The sequence below is a fragment of the Chelonia mydas genome, chromosome 12, assembly GCF_015237465.2.
Source record: "Chelonia mydas isolate rCheMyd1 chromosome 12, rCheMyd1.pri.v2, whole genome shotgun sequence".
NCBI classification, from domain to species: domain Eukaryota; kingdom Metazoa; phylum Chordata; order Testudines; family Cheloniidae; genus Chelonia; species Chelonia mydas.
In genome coordinates, this window is record NC_051252.2 from 18,142,296 (window position 1) to 18,163,221 (window position 20,926).

A 20,926-nucleotide genomic window follows, 5' to 3' on the forward strand; every position below is an offset into this window, starting at 1 on the left:
TAAGATCATAATTTATGTCCCTGGCAGTATTTCTAGCAAATGTCTTTCCCCCTTCCCCAAACTAGACAGTTTGGGACTTAAAGAACACAGTCATTATAAACTCACCAGCTGTGCCTCTCTGATGGGCTGATGGTCTTAGTTTACAAGAGCACTCCTTACAGCCAGGGGTAATGAACATAAACAATTCATAAAATGTATTGAGAATACACGTTCTGAACAAATATTTCCCATTAGCCAGAAATGGGAAGAGGAGGCGCGGTGGGAGGGGGCACATGGAGTCACGTGCCTCCCCAGAGTTGCTGCTTGGCTTGTACTGAGCATGCTCAGTAACGTCTGCTGAAACCGCTGCCCTCACTCTGTCCCCCCACTATCAGCAGGTATGGGTCGTCTCTTCACATGGGTGTGACTAGCACAGGTTTCTTTTTTCCTGTTTCTTGGTTACCTTATACACTGAAGTTCCTGCTCTTAAATGGGAGTCTTGTCCTTGGTCCAAAAAGATCCTTTCCCTGTGACAACTTTTTCTTTAACTCACACAGTCTGCCCCGATCAGCTTGGCTGGTCTGCAATCGCCTACCTACCCTCATTTTGCATCTGTCCTCCTCAAAGATTTCTCTATATAAAGTGAAACTTAAAGTAAAGCTTCACACGTGATTTTTTAAATTAGTTTTCGCATAAAAACATTTTGGTTAAAACAAATTAAAAATATAGACACATACATATTTTTAGAAAGAATTGCTTCAGACAGTCGAAGTTATAAAAAATAATATACACAAACTGAGAAAATACTGAGACATGATAGGTATGGGTTATTGTTTGAAGAGAGGACTGAGCTCTAGTCACACCTCTGATACAGACTTTGTCCATGGTCTCTGACAAGTCCTTTAGCATCTCAGCCACACTTTCCTGAACTGTAAAATGTGGATATTTATTTCCCTTACTGAGATATTGTGAGAAATAAATGTTGAGTGCTATGTATGTGCTTAGTATTATTATTACATCGCCTTCATTTCTCTCTTCTTAGTATTATACCCAAAAAGATTTTTGAAATCTAGAACAGGAAGACACTTCTTAGGAACTCAACCAATAAGTTTAGGAAATATATTGTTGATGAAGATTTAAAAACAAACACAATACACTTTATTTATAAAACTCTGCAGATAAAATGAAAAACATAATGGCAAGAACTATGACAATTTTATGAACAAGAGATGATACAAGAAAAGTTTAAGCATTCAATAATTCTAATTCCATATGTTATTAGAACAAAGGCTAACGACTTCATGGTTTACAGTAACAATGTCTATTTCCTAGGTCACTTTTTTTTTAATCTTTTTTCATATTTTAGAAATGGTAACCACATCTCCAACAAGTTATTGTCACTGTCTAACCTCAACCCTGAGCTTTTCCATTATGAAAATGTCTGGCAATGCTTGAAGATTCATAATAAATAATAAAAAATAAGAAGTTCTGTGTCCTAATTTACTCCTCATACTGTAGGAAGGATGGAGTAGCGGCTAGTGAATGGGACTGGGACTTTAATTTCTGGCTCAGCCACAGATTTCTTGTGTGATCTTGGGCAAGTCACTTAATCTTCACTGTGCCTCAGTTCTCTGTACATAAAATGGAAAATACCTAGTTAAATCAAACTAATGTTGTGATGTGATGATAAAAAGCCATTAATGATCATGAGACATTCAGCCACTATGGTGATGAGAAATACATAAGTATGTAGATCAATGCATTTACAAACATGCCACTCAGTGGGTAATACATAAACTATGTTCTTATACAGAGGGCCAAATTTCAACTTCGAAGTTCTCAAAAGTAAAGTTAAATGTTTGAAGATTTGCCTGCAGCTTCTGTTCTTCCCAAGGGAGAGTAAGGTTTGACAACAGCAGGTGTTTTTAGCAAAACACTTTCAGTATTTGGTTACCAGCATCTGAAACAGGCAATTGACTGAGTGAACATTACAAGGTCAATTGGCAGGAAAAAATCAGATGCATACCTAATCTGGTTACAAATGTTTTATGCTTACTTTAGCAAACTAAATTTTCAAATGTAAAATCTAGCACTCATGCACATTATGTAGATTTGTGACATGCCCTGTAAGACTAAGTCCAGAATTCAATCAATGAATTATGCTAATTCATATATGTGGTTCTTATCCGTGACAGATTATTTTCTTCATTTTATTTAACTACAATTTTTCTTTACTAATTTAATAATCTAAGACGAAAGAGATCAAGGCTTTAGACTGAATGGAAAAATGCTTCTTTTTATAGATTTAAATTAAAATATTCAGTGGGAAAAATAAAATTTCACAGAATACTAATTTCCAACCTTCCATTTATTAGATTCCTTCTTTAATCTCATGGCCCTGTTCCTGCAACTAGATCCATGTGGATGCAAGAGTTTGTCCACATGGGTGAATTGGCAGAAATGGAACCTACATTACAAGGAGATCAGAAAAGCAAGGCCAAATTAAGTCTGGGAATAAAGCTGCCACTGAGAAATAAGACAATGTCATGTCAAAAATAGTTGTAGGGGTGCAAGAAAAATGTAATAATTTGAGACCAAACATGTATTGTAATTTATAGTCACAGTTAATACTATTTAGCACATACATAGGCCTTTTTATGGTTAAAGCACTTTATAAACCTTATCAGTATATATTACCCATATACTCATTAGGGACTATGTACATGTAACAAGGTGTAAACATAATAACCTCAGTAGACAAAAACAGATGGGGCATAGGAGAAAGGATGCAAACTTAGAAGTAAATAGACCGAGGCAATGTTTTCATACGTTTTGTTGAGTCCATTATTTTTGTAGGTTCTCTCATTTTTACTTTTCCCTCCCCTTCCAGCCTCTCCTAGACCTGTACACATCCTATATCCACCTGCCCTGACTTTATAACGTCAATAGCAGTCTAATGGATTCAACTTGGTGTTGAAATAGGGGGCAGCTGGTAAGGCCTCATCTCTTTTCGGCTCCAACTGTTTTTGTTGTTGATTTAAAAAAATCTGATTCCTTCCAATACTTTCTCTACAACCTGCACTCATTTAGTCACAGCTCCATTCCAACACTCATTCTCTATCCTCATTCCTGCAATTTAGTTCTCTACTATAAGATCATTCCTACCCATTAACTAGCCCTCTCTCATGTTTTCCTAATTTAATCTGCCATTATCTGTGCCACCCCTTTTCTAATTTGTCCCATGACAGTGTAACCTTCTATCCCCACACCTCCATCCAAAAGTCAAACTCTTATCCTCAATTAATGTTCTTTGAATCAAAAACTATGAGATTAAAGAGGACTTTAATCCATTTTTAAGTGATGAATGGGTACTTATTATGTTAACTCCATACTCATCCCCCCCAAAAATTCAATGAGCATACGTATCTGTATTATACATGCTATATAGGTATTATTAATAAATGAAAAGAACAAAAGCATATTGCAATAATTAGGACTGGGAAGATAAAAATTATAACCCTTTCAACTCAGACATATAATTCGAACCAATCATTCAAATGAAACATTTTATATGAAAGTACATGGGGGGTTTACTAATTTAAGCACCCTCTGTTTTAGTCTGAATCACCTAACTGATCAAAGATCATCACTCTGGATTTAGGTTACTGGCTAAATGCTGTGAACTTTACTGAACTCCAAACACGGCAATTATTCATATTCTTTGAATAGCAGAGGCATTGGCAGCTCCTTGACATGTTTTGCTGGTAAGATCCAGATGCACTTTCAAAGAATCTAAAATAGTCATGGTTGACCAGCATTGTACCCTGTAAAAGATAACAGCTATCTTGTTCACCATATCCTCTTACAGAAGGCTTAAGGCAAGACATTTTGACAGGTCTTTTAAATCTTGTCCTTGTGGTTTCCACTACATCTATTATCTAATACAGGGACCAAACTACTTCAGTTGGAATCAGTCATATCACTATCAGCTTTTCTTTCCACTTTAAGGTTAGATGGATTATTGCTTTTAACAATAACCTTGGCTCCTGCGTTAGTGTACATCAAGAATGCTTCCAACCATCCGGCAACTCTTCCAAAGTTACTCTGCTGAAAATCTTCCTCTTCAAGACAGACTTTTGTCAGGAGTAAGGAGCTGCAGCTAGCCTGCTTACCTGCTAGCCTAAAACCCAGGCAGTCTAAGGAGCGCAGCTGGGCCCAACTAAGACGCCAAATTGTCCAAATGACTGATGGGATCAGCAGACCTGCCCTTATGACTAGCAATCGGGAGCTGGCTGCTCAAAGCGTTTGCCCAGGCCTGCAATAACTCCCGTGCCTGCTTTTTCCCAGCCTTTCCTCAGCCCAGGTCATGGCTCTGACCCACAGCTCCAGTTCCTGACTTGACTTTGGCTCTGACCCTTGGCTCTGGCATCTGGCTTCTGACTCCAGTTTACTCCTGAGAGAATTCTGCACCAAAAAATTAAAAATTCTGCACACAGTATTTTAAAATTCTGAAAATGTGTGTCAATAAATAAATGTGGAGGCTCCAGCATAGCAGTGAGGAGCACAGACCACTGACTGCATGGAGGTGGGAGATCAACGTGCACCCTGCAGCCCCCAAGGTACGGACTCGGCGGTGAAGCTGCACCCAATCCTGACACAATGCAAGGGCTGAGCATGCCCAGGAAACACCCCAGTACCCTGCCTCTCTGCACCAGGTGTGGGCAGGCAGGCTCAGCCCAGCAGGATCCAAATGTGAAGGGGTTTAGTGTGGGAGGATCCAGATGTGGGGTGAGAGGGCAATCTGGGTGTGGATGGCTCAGTGGGGGGATCTGGATGCACAGGGGATCATTGGGGGGTGGGATCCAAGGGCAATGGGATCTGCAGGTGGGTCCGGGTGAAGGTGGTTAGGGCTCAGTGAGAGGAGATTGGGTACGGGGGGGATGGGACTCAGGAGGGGGAGTTTGTGTGTGGGGAACTCATCAGGGAAGTCTGGGTGCAGCTAGTTGGGGCTCAGTAGAGTGAGGGTCCAGGGGTGGGGCTCATCAGGGTGGTCCAGGTGTATAGGGGTGGGGCTTGTTCGGGTGGGGGTTCAAGTGCAGGGGGCTCAGTTGGTGGGGCCTAGGTGCAAGGGTGGGATCCAGATGCAGGGACGTGTGGCTTGGCAGGGGGTGGTCTGGGTGCAGGGGAGGTCCAGGTGCAGGGCTCAGAGGGGGTTGGTTTGGGTGAAGGAGCTCAGGGGAGGTCCAGATGCAGGAGGGAAGGGAGAGGGGCTCAGTGGGGAGGGTTGGGGGGAGATTGGTGGGGGCAGTCTGAATGCAGGGGAGGGTCCGGGTGGGGGAGGTCTGGGTGCAGGGTTGCTCCGGATGCAGGGTGAGGCTCAGTGGAGTGGGAGTTTGGGTGCGGGCGGTTGAGGCTTGGTGGTAGGATATGGGTATGGAGGAGTCCGGTACGATCTGACCTGGCCAGGGCATCCCCAGCCCCACAGTGATTTGCTTCTCCGCCAGCTGTTCCAGGCGCTCAAAACAAAGCGCCTGCGGTGCTAGGGAGGGACATGTGACCTCTCGTGGCTTCTCTTTGCTTCCCCGTCAGAAAGTCATTTTTCCACAAGGAAGCAAATAAATCTGCAACGGACATGAATTCTGCATACGCAGTGGCACAGAATTCCCCCAAGAGTACCACTTATGACCAGCAGCTCCAATTCTTGGCTGCCTGACTCCTCCTTCAACCATTAGGCACGACCACCCACATCCCAGTCAAGTGACACCTTTCCACCTTAAGTGACACGATACAAATACCCTCTTCTATTTCTAAAGCCCAATCAAGTCCCTCCTCCCAAAAAATCAAAAGCTGACCATAAGCAGAGTTTTGTCCCCAAAAACGCAGAAATGCCAGGGATCCAATGAAGTCTGCTACAGACTTCAGGACTGCTACTGAGTTTAGGTGGAAGGCACTCGGATACTACAATGACGGGAGGCAGCATAAAGCCCTAAAATAGATAGATATAATAGATAGAATGCCTTACTTGCCCTGATAGCTGAAGCTTGAGAGCAAAGTTTTAGGAGAAGCAGCCCACTTTTCGCAATAATTTTAAATACATGTTTCATCTATAAAGGTAATACTGGGACAGTACTACAAAGAATTCTTGTTTGTAAAGCTATTTGTGTTAGCTTTTCACCATTCCCAAAATAAATATGTCAGTAATGAGAAGCAGTAAATTACCATGCAAAATTGCAAACAAACTTCAACTACTAACCTGGGAGAACATAAACTGCAATTACTAACTCAGGAGAACTCATAATTATCTTTTACCAGGAAAAAAAACTGAGTTATTTAAATTCTTTTTACAGTTGAGTTAGATGAACCAATCAAAAAAAAATCTACTAATTTTGTTTTAAAGGGACCAAACTTTTAAATAGCCTTTTGTAATAAAGAATTTTGTATGTGCATATGCATATAATGTCTTTGTAATTCCATGGTAAGGAGGAAAACATATAATGTATTTTACCAGTCTATTCCTTAAAGTATACCATTTAAAACTAAGCATCATCTAAGTTAAAATAAGAGAAACAAAATTGTCCTTCGAAGCGATTAAGGTTTTTGGAGTTTGCAAGGCTTACAATATACAATATTGTTCAAATTGTACTATTTCAAGAAATTAAGCTAACTTCTGCCAATGACCCCTTGTTTCACTGGTGTAAAACCCTTTTAGAACCTCTATTACTCTCCTTTACAAGACAGAGAAACCAACTCCAAACATATTTCTTCTGATACATCTTATTAAGTCTCTTCATCTTCTGAAATAAAAAAAACAGTTTATGTAATTCACTGTACTCGGACTTTACCACTGGATTTCAGAACTTGCTGTAACTAACGATATGTAACACAGTAGAAGCGCGAAACAATAAAGTATAAACTCAGGAGTTTATTCTCAAAACCCATTAACATAAACATAGGCATTTGCCAAACAAGTCTTGAAATTGCTACAAACCAAACAGGAAACTATCTTGGATACTCAAATGTCAGTATTTTGTGCTGCCATTGCTCAACCTGAGACTTCAGGACAACATCAGCTTTTAACTGGTACAAATCTGTTTAGTTACCAGTAGGAAATGTTGAGTAGTTACACAAATTAAGAAAGTGAAAAACTCTGGGCTTGTCTTCGCTACCAGGGTAAGTCGACCTAAGTTACGCTACTTCAGCTATATAGTGAATAACGTAGCTGGAGTCGACGTAGCTAAGGTTGATTTACCGTGGTGTCTTCACTGCGCTGTGTCAAAGGGAGATGCTCTCCATTTGACTTGCCTTACTCTTCTCAGGGAGCTGGAGTACCTGAGTCGACCTGAGAGCACTCTGCTGTCGATTTAGCAGGTCTTCATTAGACCCGCTAAATCGACATCTGCATCGATCTCCCTGGTAGTGAAGACAAACCCAGATTCCCAGCAGAGGCAAGAACCCATGAAGCTCCTTTAACACAGAAGGGATGGAGAAAGAAAAGTACAGCAGAAGTTTAAGGGGCTCCTCTGTTGGGATCCTTGCAGTGGACAGCTGAAAGCCTTTCAGATGCAATCCGACTAAGAGTCACCACTGAAAATTTGTGCTACTAGTACAATATATAGTAGATTAAGCTAAACTGGAAAAAGGCACTCTTATGTACTCATGTGGCGTGGTATATGAACAGATACTGTGCTTTAAATTCACACTGTATCTTAATCCAAATTTATTTTCAAGTGTAGACAAGCCTTAAGACCGTAGCCAGCTACATGAGACATGCTTAAAAAAAGAAGCTATTTGTGGTTTAAAACTAAAAAAAAAAGAAGCTAAACAATGCTCTAACAGCACCTTTAACTTAACTGTCATTACAAAGGAAAGTTCATAACCAAGACTGTCACCGTAAAAGAACTGATAAATAATACACAACAAAAATACACACAAAAAACCCAACATAATTAAGGATTTTTTTGTCCTTCTGAAAATAAGAGATTTAAAATTTGGAAGGCTTTCCCCACAAGAAGCTCAATCCTTGGACATAAATTTTTCTTAAAAAATTATAAATAAAAGAACTGCCAGTACAAATTAAATACAAAATACATATGGCATTTTTATGTTAACATTGCAAGAAAGCAGCAACAAGCAATCACACTTTTCAAAGTGGAAGACACAAAAACATAAAAAAGGAAAGACCACACACTTACCAAACCTTGAGAAAGTATGTGCAGAGCTCGCTTTGTCATCGTCCGAGTTGGCCATTTCAAATTGATGCAGCTAATCACAAACGTCTCAGGCTAAACTACAGCAATTTTCAAAACTGTCCATTGAGGGTTAGAAGCAATCAGCATTAAATTAGTGAAAGCAGTGTTAGCAGAGTTATTAACATGATGCACTGGACAATCAAGGGGATAATTAAGGTTAATTATTATTTATGTTTTCCCTCTTATACCCTAAAAATTGGTTCTCTTATGCCTTAGTTTTAATAAACAACATCTAACCAAGTAACAGGACCTAGATATGCATAATCTTCCCATACTGAATATTATATAAAAGTAATATTACTTTATTTTGAAGTAAAATTCCTGGTTACTTTATAACAATGCTTTGAATATTTACCCTTTCTATGACCTGATCTTGCACCGCTGATCAAGTCAATAGGAGTTTTGCCACTGATATCAATATGTGCAGAATAAAGCCCATACATATTCTACTCCAAGATTAAATAAATCCTTGATCCATAGGCAGCACTGAATTAACAGCTTGGAGAGGCTAGCCCCCGCCCCGCCCCACTCCCCTGCCTGAGCCCCCTCATGGCCACCAGCCCCACAACTCCCACTCAGTGCTGGGTAGTGCAAGCACTGGCTCCAGCTGCCTGGAGCCCTGGGCTGCCCCCAGCCCCAGCCACAGGGGAAAAGTCACAGAGCACCAGTAGGAAACAGGAGAGGGTCCGGGGGCAGAGCATGGGCAGCGCAACACAGGGCTGTTTGGGGAGGCTCAGCCTCCCCTGGCCTGTGATACCCGCCACCCACGCCTTGATCCAAAAGAAAAGCATTTCTTCTTCCATTAATAGTAAAGATGCAATATTTTGTACTAAAACAAAGCAAGTGATACACATTTAAACAGCTACTGCAACCCAGTAATTTTTAGGCTACAAATAATCTACAGGTTGGTTTCCTTCTGCAGTACTATACCATGATTACAATGCTGAGAATAGTAATTATTTGAATTGGTGTCTCTTCTGTTTTGGTGGGTAAACACACAAAAACAAGCTGTAGTTTTCATAACTGATGTTGAAAACTAGGCCCTGATCCTGCAGACGAAGCTGTGCAGGCAACCCTCTTACACATGTGTGGAATCCTGCTAGGGTCAGTGAGGCTATGTACCAGTCAGATTGCAGGACTGGCCTACTACTGTATTATTTGCAGTACATTCCTACTAATACAACTGTAATCAATCAGTTATTTAATTCATTGGTACTTATAAGTTTTTCCTGGCAAAAATTCACTTTCATACTTTTAAAGTGTAATTGGAGTATGTAGAGGTGTCTGCAAGACTGGGGCCTAAATGATATTTCATTTTCTAGAAGATACTGTAAAATGTGAGTCTCACCCTTCGACTGTAAACTTGAGTCACACTTACTAAATTTTGCACTGAACACTCCATTTAAATACATACTTTGTGTAAACTATTTGTAATTTCCTTTTAAATAAGCAAAAGTAGTTACATTTATTTCACAGTCAAGTATATAGTTAAATATACATTTTCCTTTTAGATAGGAACATTGACTGTAAAATTATGCTCGATTAAAAATGGTCTTGCACGTTTTGTAAGTTTAATTAAGTAGTACTGTGTGGTCAGCATTAAAAGTTGAATTATTCTAATAACTATCTGAATGATTCTACAAATAGAGCTACAAACAAGCTTTGACAAAACCTAACTTTGTGGGTCACCTTGCGGTGATAGCTTCCCTTTAAGGGAAGCAATTTTTAGAGTGTAACAAGTCACTACAAACTATTTTGTTTTTATGGCACTGGTTATTGTACCATCATGGGCTGCATCCAATACCACCTGTATGGCCCTGAGGATGTCACATGGGCAGCAGCTCTGTGCTGATTGGGACGCAAGTGGCCCACGGGCCAAAGGTTAAGAAATACTGGTTTATGGCAATAAATTGTTGAAAAATCCTTGGCTTATTTATCTCAGGAGAGTGGAATGCAAGTCTAATCTGTGGTTCTCAGCAAAATTAGACAAAGCTCATGATTTTGATGTAAGAATATATTAGTGGTTTCAGAATACATTACTGTTCAACAGCTTGTCAAACACAATGATGCGTGAAGCAAACCAGTTTTACTTACAACATGTGCTAAGCTGAACTTTACTGAAATTTAAATGTATCATTAAACTCATGAATTTAAAATGTCCCAGCAAAGTTATGCATCAGCAGAGTAGCAGATTTTTTAAATGACCTTCAGAATAATCCAAAAGAATTTATTTCCAAACTAATTGGATTGGTTGCATTTTTTGTTTTTACTGTGCAAGGTGTGAGGATGAAAAAATAAACAAAAGGGTTAAGACTTAGGCTCTAGAAAGGGATCTAAATTTGAGCTACATCTCTATCAGTTATTGCGATAGCAAGGACATATCTAGCTTAATGGGGAAGTGCACCACAGGACTGGAGAATGCGAGTTACCATAGCCCTGAACAAGCCTCAGATTTTCGCTCAGACTTTATCAGCGTTAGGTAAGAAGGTGAGGAGAAAACCGTGCAGCAACAGTGGCAGCACTTGTGCCTTCAGCTCCGCCGCGGCAGCTGCCCTTTGAGTGAGCTGCGAAGCTGCCGGAGGGCCAAGCAAGCCAGAATAGTGACAGCCGCAGCTGAGGCGGGGGGACGAGAGCAGGGCTCGCCTGAAAGGGGTTAGAAGAACAGGGAACAAGGCGAGCGCCGTTCTCTCAGCGCGGGCACAAGCAAACAGACCCCCGCAGCTCCCTCCCTGTCCAGGAGAAGGGGTCAGACCTGAGCGCTTGGACCGGGCTCGCAGCTCCAACATCCTCCAGCTCACGTCTGCCAGATGCAACGCCATCGCGCGGACGCACCACCACTACTACTCCCCTCCCCGCGCGCCTTTTCCACCGGAAGAGGCCGAGGCGACAGTACGGCTCTGGCCGCCGTTGTTACCCTGGCCGGCCGTAAACACACCCACGACACTGTCGCAAATGCGTCCGTCTAGTCAGTCCCGGAAGGGAAGAGGGGATTGTGACGGCCCCTCCCCCGCTGCCGTAAGTGATGTTGGCGGCGGCCTGCGAGTGGGCTGGAGGTGCTGGAGGATGGGGCGCTGCTACCTGTTTGGTCTGTCTTTGTTCCTGGGGCTGCTGAGGGCTGGCCGGGGGCTGCAGAACGTCACCGCCCAGCTCTTCGGGGCCGAGGCCTTCGGGACCCTGGTGGCCTTCGGGGACTTTAACTCGGATAAGCAGACGGACCTGTTCGTGCTGAGAGGCGGTGAGTGCTGGAGGGGCTGGGCCCCGGGGGACTGGAGCGCGGGTGGGGGGACGTGGGCGTCCCGGCCGCTAGGGGCAATGGGATGGGGTAGGGTACGGTAGGGTGGGGTGGGGTAGGGTGAGGCTGCCCCCTTAACAGCAGAGATGGGGCCAGTCCACTGGTTACTGAAACGGCGTGGATGCCATGGATCTTCTCTTCTCTTTTCATACCGCACCTCTCTCTGTGGTCTCTGAGCCCCTCAGCTGGGGAATGGTACACCCCTCATGGGCAGGTCCATCAGTAATGCTTATATAACGTAATAAGGGGGTAAGTACTGGGTGTAACTCTTAAATATTAATGGTCTTGATTCTAACACAAGTTAATTCCTAATTTTATCTGCGATCATAAAACAAGGTGTGAGTGTTAAGTCCTTTGGCCAAGGGCTTCTCATCTCTGTGAAACAATATTGACATTTTTGTCAGTCTGGTCAGAGGGAGACTTTTGGACAATATTGTATTATCATTGGTTTCTGTTCTAAGGCATGTCACTTAATAGTTGTAGTCTTATCCTACAGTCAGCATTATACTGAAGATGCATGTAACAAAAATTGAAGTAATGTTATGTCGTCAAGGGGAATTAGTTCAAGTGGTAGAATGCTTGCTTAGCATGCAACAGGCAGCAGGATTGATGCCCATGTTCTGTGGGCAAATAGAGTGCCCATCTATAAAAAGGGAAATAAGGACAAAATGGGGAATTACAGACTAGTCAGTTTAACTTCAGTACCCAGAAAGATAGTGGAGCAAATATTTAGGCAATCAGTTTGCCAACACCTAGAAGATAAAAAGGTGATAAGTAACTGTCAGTATGCATTTGTCAAGAACAAATCATGTCAAGCGAATCTAATAGCTTTCTTTGACAGGGTAACAAGCCTAATGGGTGGGGGGAAGCTATAGATGTGGTATATCTTGACTTTAGTAAGGCTTTTGATATTGTTTCTGATCACATGACCTTATCAGAAACAAACTAGGATAATACAGTCAAGATAGAGCTATAGTGGGTGCATAATTGATTGGAAGACCGTTCACAGAGAGTAGTTATCAGTGGTTCACAATCAAGCTGGAAGGGCATATTGAGTGGGGGTCCTGCAGGGATGAGTTCTGGGTCCGGTTCTGTTTAATATCTTCATCAATGATTTAGATAATGACCTAGAGAGCATACTTACAAAGTTTGCGGATGCTACCAAGATGAGAGGAGTTGCAAGTGCTTTAGAGGATAGGATTAAAATTCAAAATGATCTGGCCAAACTGGAGAAATGGTCTGAAGTAACGAGGATGAAATTCAATCAGGACAAATGCAAAGTTCTCCACTTAGGATGGAACAATCAGTTGCACATATATAAAACGGGAAATGACTACCTAGAAGGAAGTACTGCGGAAAGGGATCTGGGGGGTTATAGTGTATCGCAAGCTAAATATGAGTCAACAGTGTAACACTGTTGCAAAAAAAAGCAAATATCATTCTGGTATGTATTAGCAGGAGTGCTGTAAGCAAGACACGAGAAGTAATTCTTCGATTCTACTCCATGCTGATTAGGCCTCAGCTGGAGTATGGTGTCCAGTTCTGGGTGCCACGTTTTGGGAAAGAGATCGAGAAATGGGAGAAGGTCTAGAGAAGAGCAGTGAAAATGATGAGAGGTCTAGAAAACATGACCTATGAGGGAAGATAGAAAAATAAAATGTTTGTTTAGTCTGGAGAAGAGAAGGCTGAGGGGGGACATAGCAGTTTTCAAGTACATAAAAGGTTGTTACAAGGAGTAGGGAGAAAAATTGGTCTCTTTAACCTCTAAGGATAGGACAAGAAGCAATAGGCTTAAATTGCAGCAAGGGCTGTTTAGGTTGGACCGCAGGAAAAACTTCCTAACTGTCAGGGAGATTAAGCACTGGAATAAATTGCCTAGGGAGGTTGTGGAATCTTCATCATTGGAGATTTTTAAGAGCAGGTTAGACAAGCACCTGTCAGGGATGGTCTATATCAGGGGGCTGGACTAGATGACCTCTCAAGGTCTCTTCCAGTCCTACTATTCTGTGACTTTCCTAAGGTGTCGGAGAAATCTCAAGCCGTGATCACTTTTGTCTTGCTCCTCTGAGGCTTGAAACCATTTACAGCATCTTTTTTGAAAGAACTCTTTAAACACACATGCTTAAGAATTTTAAAATATTATTAAATACTGTAAGACCATTTAAATTTATTTTTAAATAAACTTAATGAGTGTGAAATGAGCTAAATATCTAACTGTGAAGACAGAAAATATACAACATGGGTTGTGGCAGGGCAAGCTTACTTACTGGTCTTGCTAATATATTACCCTGTTGTGGGAAGAAGCATCTCTGAGGCTCATAGAGTAAATCACTTTCCATTCATCTTTGGCCTTTTGAGGTTGCCTTGGGATTCTAGTCAAAACAAACTCTTGGTGTCAAATTGTATAATAACTTATGATGGGAAAGTCCACCTGCTGGGGTTAAATTTCATTTAGGCCACACAACAGCTGCCAAACTGTAACAATGTCCAATCACTACTGCATATTTAGATCAGAATCAAACTACTGATGTTGGGATGAAAGACTTGTTTTCATGCTAAAAAAGGACATTTGGAAATCATGGATACATACAAATGGCAAAATACATAGTTTTCTAATCAAATTTCAGTGTCTTTTGCAGATACCAACTGCCGTGTTAAAAATTGAAGTTTTTGTCCTTCACAGCTATAAGATATTTACACTGCAAATGACTTGAGTCATGTTCTGCTCATTCAACTTTTCAGAAAATTGTTCCCAAATGTACAATGGCAGCAGCAAAGGTGTGAATTAATTTCGAAGTTTAGTTGGATTGTTTAAATGCTAGCAGTCCTAAACATGGCTGTATGGAAGTACTCAGCTGGAATATGCAGTGAACAAATTTTATTTTAGAGTTAAAACGAATACTGATAATTGTGTGATTATATTAGAAGATATTTGATGTTTGGCTCATTATTTTTCAGATATATGTATGTAAACATTAAGGTTTTACATAAGATGACTAACTTATGGTTGCTTCTGCACAGCAGAATTGCATATACATGTTCCTCTTTTCTGGTTAGGCATTATCTGAAAAAGTCCATCTAAAATAAGTAAATATTGCTGTTTCCAATTGGATTATTTGAATTCTCTGAACTTAAGATTTCATTGACACAAGGTTTGCAAAATACTAAAATAACACAGCTTTTTTCACTAATAGTTACCTGAAGACCAGTACAAAGAGGGGGTTGGTGGTCAGGCTGCTATGCATTGGAAGTACTGTAACATTAGAGCTCCAGGAGCCGTGCCAGCTCTAATCATTCTCAGGGTACTTTCAGCGGCCAAGTATTGCTTCTAGAATGCTGTCTTTGGACCCTGATTGAGGGTCCATTTTCTAGACTAGTTTCAAACTAGAGTGACTGCATGATACCTTGATTCCCACTCCCCTAGATATATGAAAGGAGAAAGAAATTTCTCTGACACCAGAGCTAAACATAAAAGCTGGCGATACCTGTAGCCTACTGTTTTGGTTTGGTTTTTTCAAACTCCAGCCTTCAAGTTATATCATCAGAATAGAGACTAAGTCTAGCTGCTCCTACTGCATCAAGAATATTTAGATCCCAAAGTATGCGGGTGCAACAGCACTGCAAAAACCCAAATTTGGCACTTCTATCTAGCCAATTTTCAGACCCAACATCTCTAATTCTACTGCAGAAATAGAGAAGAAATCTAGCTGCTTCCAGTATGTCAAATAAATCCAGACCTTGGTGCAGCAGTACCACAAAAACCCAGAACAGGCACCTGGATCCTTCTGAATCTAGGCAATTTTTGTCCCTGTAGTTTCACTGACTAAATAGAAAACCCAGGATAGCTGCTCTGATTCTGCTGCAAAAACCTGGATCAAGCATCTGGATGTGACTGGAGCAAGAATGTGGGGGTTTTTTGAGTTAAGTTCACTTCAATTTGAAATGCAGCTCATAGTGCCCTGGTGAAAAAATATTCCCCTTCTACCTCTTTTGAAGCAAAAGGAAATGCAGGGCTGGCCTTACCTTGAGGAGAACTGAGGCAGCTGCCTCAGGTACCAGACTGGGGGGGGGCGCACCACTAGGACTCAGTGTAGAAAATTGTGTCTGCTGCTGGTGCATATGTATTCTCTCTGCTCTAGATGCACAGAGATGGTTGAGTGCTGTGCTGGAGGAAGGAGGGCACAAGAGACGTAACAGGCAGGCAGGAGAAAAGGTGAGAGAGAATAACAGAAAGCAGAAGGAGCTGCAGGCAGAGAGAGGAAGAGGAGCCTCTTCTGTACCTCTCTAGCACCCCGAGGAGCCTGGACTGATTAACACCAGCTTCTCAGGGAGCTTCCTGTTTCCTGCTGCTTCCCTGAACCCACTTGAGGGGAACAGGCAGTCAACTGAAGTAGTAGGAGCCAGTTAGGTCCTTAAGACACCGATATCTTCCCTCACTCAGGCCCTGCTACCAACCTGCTTATTTGTCCCCTTCAATTGACTGAGAGCCACTATAGCTGGCATAGAACAGCAGTCATGACTGAAAGAAGAAAACGCCCCTCTAGGGCAGCATTCAGGAAAAAAAAAAGAAAGCAAAGGAAGTTTTTCTTCCTAAGCAGGAAGGAGCTCTCCTGAGATACATAGATACAAATGTTCACGGTGAGCCTTCCAGCCCCAGTGAGGGTGTGAGTGGTGAGGAGATGCCTGATCTTCCAGTTAGTCAGAGTGCAGGTGAATGGCAGCTACTGCCGCATCCATATCTCCATCTCAAATGGATGTAACCATGCACATTCCTGAAGAAAAGTGTAGATCAGAGAAGAGTGTGGTGGAGGCGCAAGAAACAACTTCTGCTGAGTTTAGTTCCTTAAGTCTAGATGATCCAGGACTGTGGACCCTCTTGAGCAGTAGCCTGAGGGACTTCCCTGTACTGCATGGGCCACAGCAAGTGAAAAACTTCTATTTTCGTTGTCTTTGGGGAACATGAAGTTTCTATCCAACACATTACTGGTGTGAAATCCCCAATGGTGACAAAGTGGAGAGGCCATGGCTTATGTATGCAAAACCCCAGAATGCTGCATACTGTTTTTGTTGCAAACTCTTCCAGTCTGATGTTCCAGCCACATTGGGTTCTACAGGAAAAAAGGAATGGAAAAAACTGGCTAGAAATCTGGCATGCCATGAGAAGGCAGCAAATCACCAGAGAGCATTCCATAGGTGGAAAGAGCTTGAGATGAGACTAAGGTTAAAGGCCACCATAGATGATCAGCATCAAGAAAAGATTGCATCAGAGTCTCTTTACTGGCAAAATGTTCTGAAAAGGCTCATTGCCATTCTGAGAGTAAAACTTAGCGCTGCGTGGCACTTCAGATCAGCTGTATGTGCCAAACAGTGGAAACTTCCTTAAAATTGTGGAGCTGATGGCTGAGTTTGATGCTGTACTCCAGGAGCATCTGAGGAGAGTCACCACCCAAGAAATGTACACTCACCACTATCTTGGAAAAAAAATTCAAAATGAGATCACACAGTTACTGGCAACAAAAGTCAAACAGAAGATTGTGGCAGATCTGAAGTCAGCAAGATATTAGTCTGTTGTTCTGGACTGCACACCTGACATCAGCCATACAGAACAAATTACTTTAATGGTGCGTTTTGTAACAACAACAGAACCCAGTGAAAATGTCCCTGCAAAGGTGACTGTCAGAGAGCATTTTCTAGAATTTATTGACATTGATGATACTACAGGAGCTAATATGGCAAATGTGCTTCTTAGAAAGCTGGAAGATACAGGAATTGTGATAGCTGATATGAGAGGTCAGGGCTACGCTAATGGTACCAACCTGAGAGGAAAGAAGAGAGGAGTGCAGACACAGGTCCAAGAGTTATACCCTCGAGCTTTTTTTGTCCCATGCAGTTCTCATTCATTGAACTTGGTGGTCAGTGATGCAGCATCAGTTTCTAGTGAGGTGGCTGAATTTTTTAATGTAATTCAAAGCATCTATGTATTTTTCTTTGCATCAGCTCATCAATGGCAAATTTTGAAGCAACATCTGGGAACAACTTCTCTGACAGTGAAACCACTGAGTGCCACACAATGGGAAAGTGGAGTGGAGGCGATAAAGCCTATGAAACACCAAATTGGGAAGATAGATGATGCCATAGTTGTCATTATGGAGGATAATGCTATGACAGGAACTGTTCGTGGGAGAACAGTGGTGGAGGGAAATGGAATCATCAGAAACATACATAACTTCAAATTTCTGTGTGGCTTAGTGTTGTGGCATGACATACTGCTTGAAATAAATGTTGTAAGCAAGAGACTCCAAGATGTTGACCTTGATATATCTGGAGCAATGGAACAACTGGACAAAGCAAAGTCATACCTACAGTCTTACCGGTCAGATGAGGGATTTCAAAACGTTCTGAAGAGTGCACAGAGTTGGCAGAGGAACTTCACACTGAAGCTATTTTCCGACCCATTCAAGAATACAAGAGTCACCAAAGAAGAAGACATTTTGATTACGAGGCACGGGATAAACCCATAAGAGACCCCAAACAGCAATTCAAAGTTGAATTCTTTAACCAGGTGCTAGATTGTGCAATACAGTCAGATGAAGAACGTTTCATGCAGCTCAAGAAACACAGCAGTATATTTGGGATGTATGATATTCCAAAACTCCTCACTATACCTGAAGAAGAACTACACCAGCAGTGCAGGGAACTGGAGACAGTGTTGACACATGATGACAAGTGCGATATTGATGTGTGTGATTTAGGTGATGAACTGAAAGCCCTTTCAAGATACATTTCAGCAAGATCAGCTCCAAAGGCTGTTCTGGAATATATGTGCACAAATAAGATGACTGCCCTCTTTCCAAATGCTTTTGTTGCTCTGCGCATATTTCTAACACTTCCTGTAACAGTTGCCAGTGGAGAACGCAGCTTCTCCAAGCTGAAGTTAATAAAAACACATCTACGCTCCACAATGACACAGGAGAGGCTGGTCGGCCTTGCAACCATCTCAATAGAGCATGAGCTGGCCCTGACTGCGGACCTTCAGCAGGAAGCAGTTCGAATCTTTGCAACCAAGAAGGCACGAAAAGCACCACTTTGATTATTCAAACAGATAAAAATGCCAGTGTTTACCATGCAGACAAGAAAAGTTACGTTTGCTGTTCAGGCATTTGAAAGTTAAGTGTTACTTAAAATTTTTGAACAAGGCATTTTAAGTTGTTAGTTCTCCTTTATTGGGGGAGGTAGCAGAGCAGTACCATGAGAGGTGTAGAACAGGAAGAAGAATTGAGACCTTTCAAAGTTTTGGCCCAAGTGAGGAGGCATGGGGGCTTCATTTCAGCTCCCCTCCTCAGGTGCCAAAATGTTGTGGGCCGGCCCTGAAGAAATGAGACTTGGTTACTTTTGAATATTTCTTCTTTGTTAGCTGGGAGCAGCAATTATATTTGGAGGTGCAAACCATCTCAACCATACCTTGTTAAATATTGTGTTCATTCTCATAAAACCAGTATCTAATAGGGTTTATTCGTTCATTTAATGCTATATATTTGCTTCCTTTTTAGGCAATGAATTACTTATCTTTTTGGCAGATCAAAAGGAGCCCTATTTTAAACCCAAAGTCAAGTTGTCAATGTAAGTATTGATACATAATATCTTGATGATGATGTGATGGAAGCATTCATTTTGGTTAAGACTGAGTGAATTGGAAGCAAGATTCAGTGGGAGCATGATTAAGATTCTTTCTGCGTTGTTTTTTTGTCTGTTTAAGTGCATGATTCAGTTTGTCCACAGAATTCAAGCTTAAACTTGAAAGATGAGTTTGCTTAATGATGTCAGGAAAGGCCATTTGGTATTTTCTGTACTTGCCTAGATTTTATGCATCCTCTGAGAGAAGTTGGGGAAATAAGAACTTTGTAATCTATAGGGTTTATGTTTAGTTAGATACATTCCCCTCTCAGTTTCACTTATTTAATGCAGAATATGGGCCTGATTTCCAGTTCCTATGCAAATGCCCATCTACTGTGTGCACAGAAAACTGAATATCCTTATTTACATCTTTCATATGTGCATGTATGTGCATAACTGTACATGAGTTTGAACAAACTGAGTACTCATGCACAGAATAGGCACACATTTGCACATGCCAACACATGAGTACAGGTGCACTGACATTCAAGCTTCTCATTTAGAGACAAAGCCCAGATACTCAAGGAACAATGTGTGTGTGGACCAAAAGAACGACAGCAGAAAACAAAAGATAGTATGTGAGAAGGAATAAGACACAACAAAGGAGAAAAGATGGGGCTTTCTGAAGCCCCAATCTACAGCTCCGGTCCCAACTGCTTAGACATCACGTTTTATGATCTAGCTACTGGGATCAAACTAGAAGGTTTCCTTGTGTCTATACTAGAGCTTTTAGGGGCCCGCAGTGATAAGTTGATATAGTGTGGGACTAGTAAAGTTTTGCAAGTACTGGGGATTGTGAGAAGAGTGTATTGGGTAGGGTTGGAGAATGTCTGCCAAGACTTAGGGCTAAAACTTTCATTCTACAAAATTTCATGTAATATACCCATTGCAAAAAGAAAAGAAATTATTAGTCTATGGATGTTCAGTATTTTAGGGGACCACAGATTTTAATCTCATATCCATTTGCACATTTAAATGTTTCATTTTATAATTGTAGAAATCAGGGTGTCATAACCAGTGTGGTTCCTGGAGATTATGATGGTGATTCACAAATGGATGTCCTCCTGACAACACAACCACAAAATCATGTCACCAATGAACTATCAGTTATTATTTTCTGGGGACGCAATCAAACATTAGGTAAGTTGGTGCTATTGTTAACTTAATTTTTTTTTTTTATTATTTATAACTTACTAGACAACATAACCATTATTTGTTTATAACAGAAATACTGATTAAACATCCATAGCAGATCCGCAGTTTCACATCTGCATAAAATTTTGTAGTAGAACTACAGTGGGTAGGAGGGTAAAAAAATCAGTCTCTTTATTATGGGGTAGCAATAGCCAACTCACAGTTCAAGTTGGAGCTATTTTCTTAATATAAACCTGATTTTCTCTACTCCTCCCCCCCATCCCTTCTTGCTGCCTCTACCTCCTCCCAACTTCCCTACATCCTCAAGAATAATTATTTTTATCCTAGGCTAAAGTTTATCTGGGGAAGATGCGTAAGAAATAGGATACAGTGTTATGAAAATTTATCTCTCCTTCATTTGTCAACATTATGCTAACATTTTTGGGCTCATGACATTTAATAAAATGGTTTGGTTTAGAAATTCCAAGTTACTCGATTTTTGTTGACCTTGCTGAGAAGCAGCTTTTACGGGAAGGTTTGGGGAGGGATGGGAAGGCTAAAGAGTCTTTAAGTGTCTTAAAAGCAATATTTAAACAAT

The 20,926-nt window shown here is 41.4% G+C and overlaps 2 protein-coding genes across 10 annotated transcripts in view; one reads left to right on the forward strand and one right to left on the reverse strand.

Moving 5' to 3' along the window:
• The window catches only part of PHKB (phosphorylase kinase regulatory subunit beta), a 222,832-nt gene extending 211,720 nt beyond the window's left edge, over window positions 1–11,112 (reverse strand). For 4 of the 6 annotated variants that reach the window (XM_043526046.1, XM_037877751.2, XM_043526047.1 and 1 more), the window contains exons 1-2: window positions 10,981–11,111; window positions 8,172–8,284 (exon numbers count right to left, since the gene is read on the reverse strand). In XM_043526046.1, coding sequence (XP_043381981.1) covers window positions 8,172–8,226 — 55 coding nt within the window. In that variant the 5' untranslated portion in view covers window positions 8,227–8,284; window positions 10,981–11,111. Of the gene's footprint in view, window positions 1–8,171; window positions 8,285–10,980 lie in introns of all 6 variants that reach the window. The other 2 variants (XM_043526045.1, XM_037877750.2) reach the window with 1 other exon arrangement.
• A 37-nt stretch (window positions 11,113–11,149) lies between these two features.
• The window catches only part of ITFG1 (integrin alpha FG-GAP repeat containing 1), a 208,605-nt gene continuing 198,828 nt past the window's right edge, over window positions 11,150–20,926 (forward strand). Inside the window, exons 1-3 of one of the 4 annotated variants that reach the window (XM_037877753.2) lie at window positions 11,150–11,463; window positions 19,071–19,140; window positions 20,192–20,334. In XM_037877753.2, coding sequence (XP_037733681.2) covers window positions 11,181–11,463; window positions 19,071–19,140; window positions 20,192–20,334 — 496 coding nt within the window. In that variant the 5' untranslated portion in view covers window positions 11,150–11,180. The remainder of the gene's footprint in view (window positions 11,464–19,070; window positions 19,141–20,191; window positions 20,335–20,926) is intronic. The other 3 variants (XR_005222226.2, XR_005222227.2, XM_027822134.3) reach the window with 3 other exon arrangements.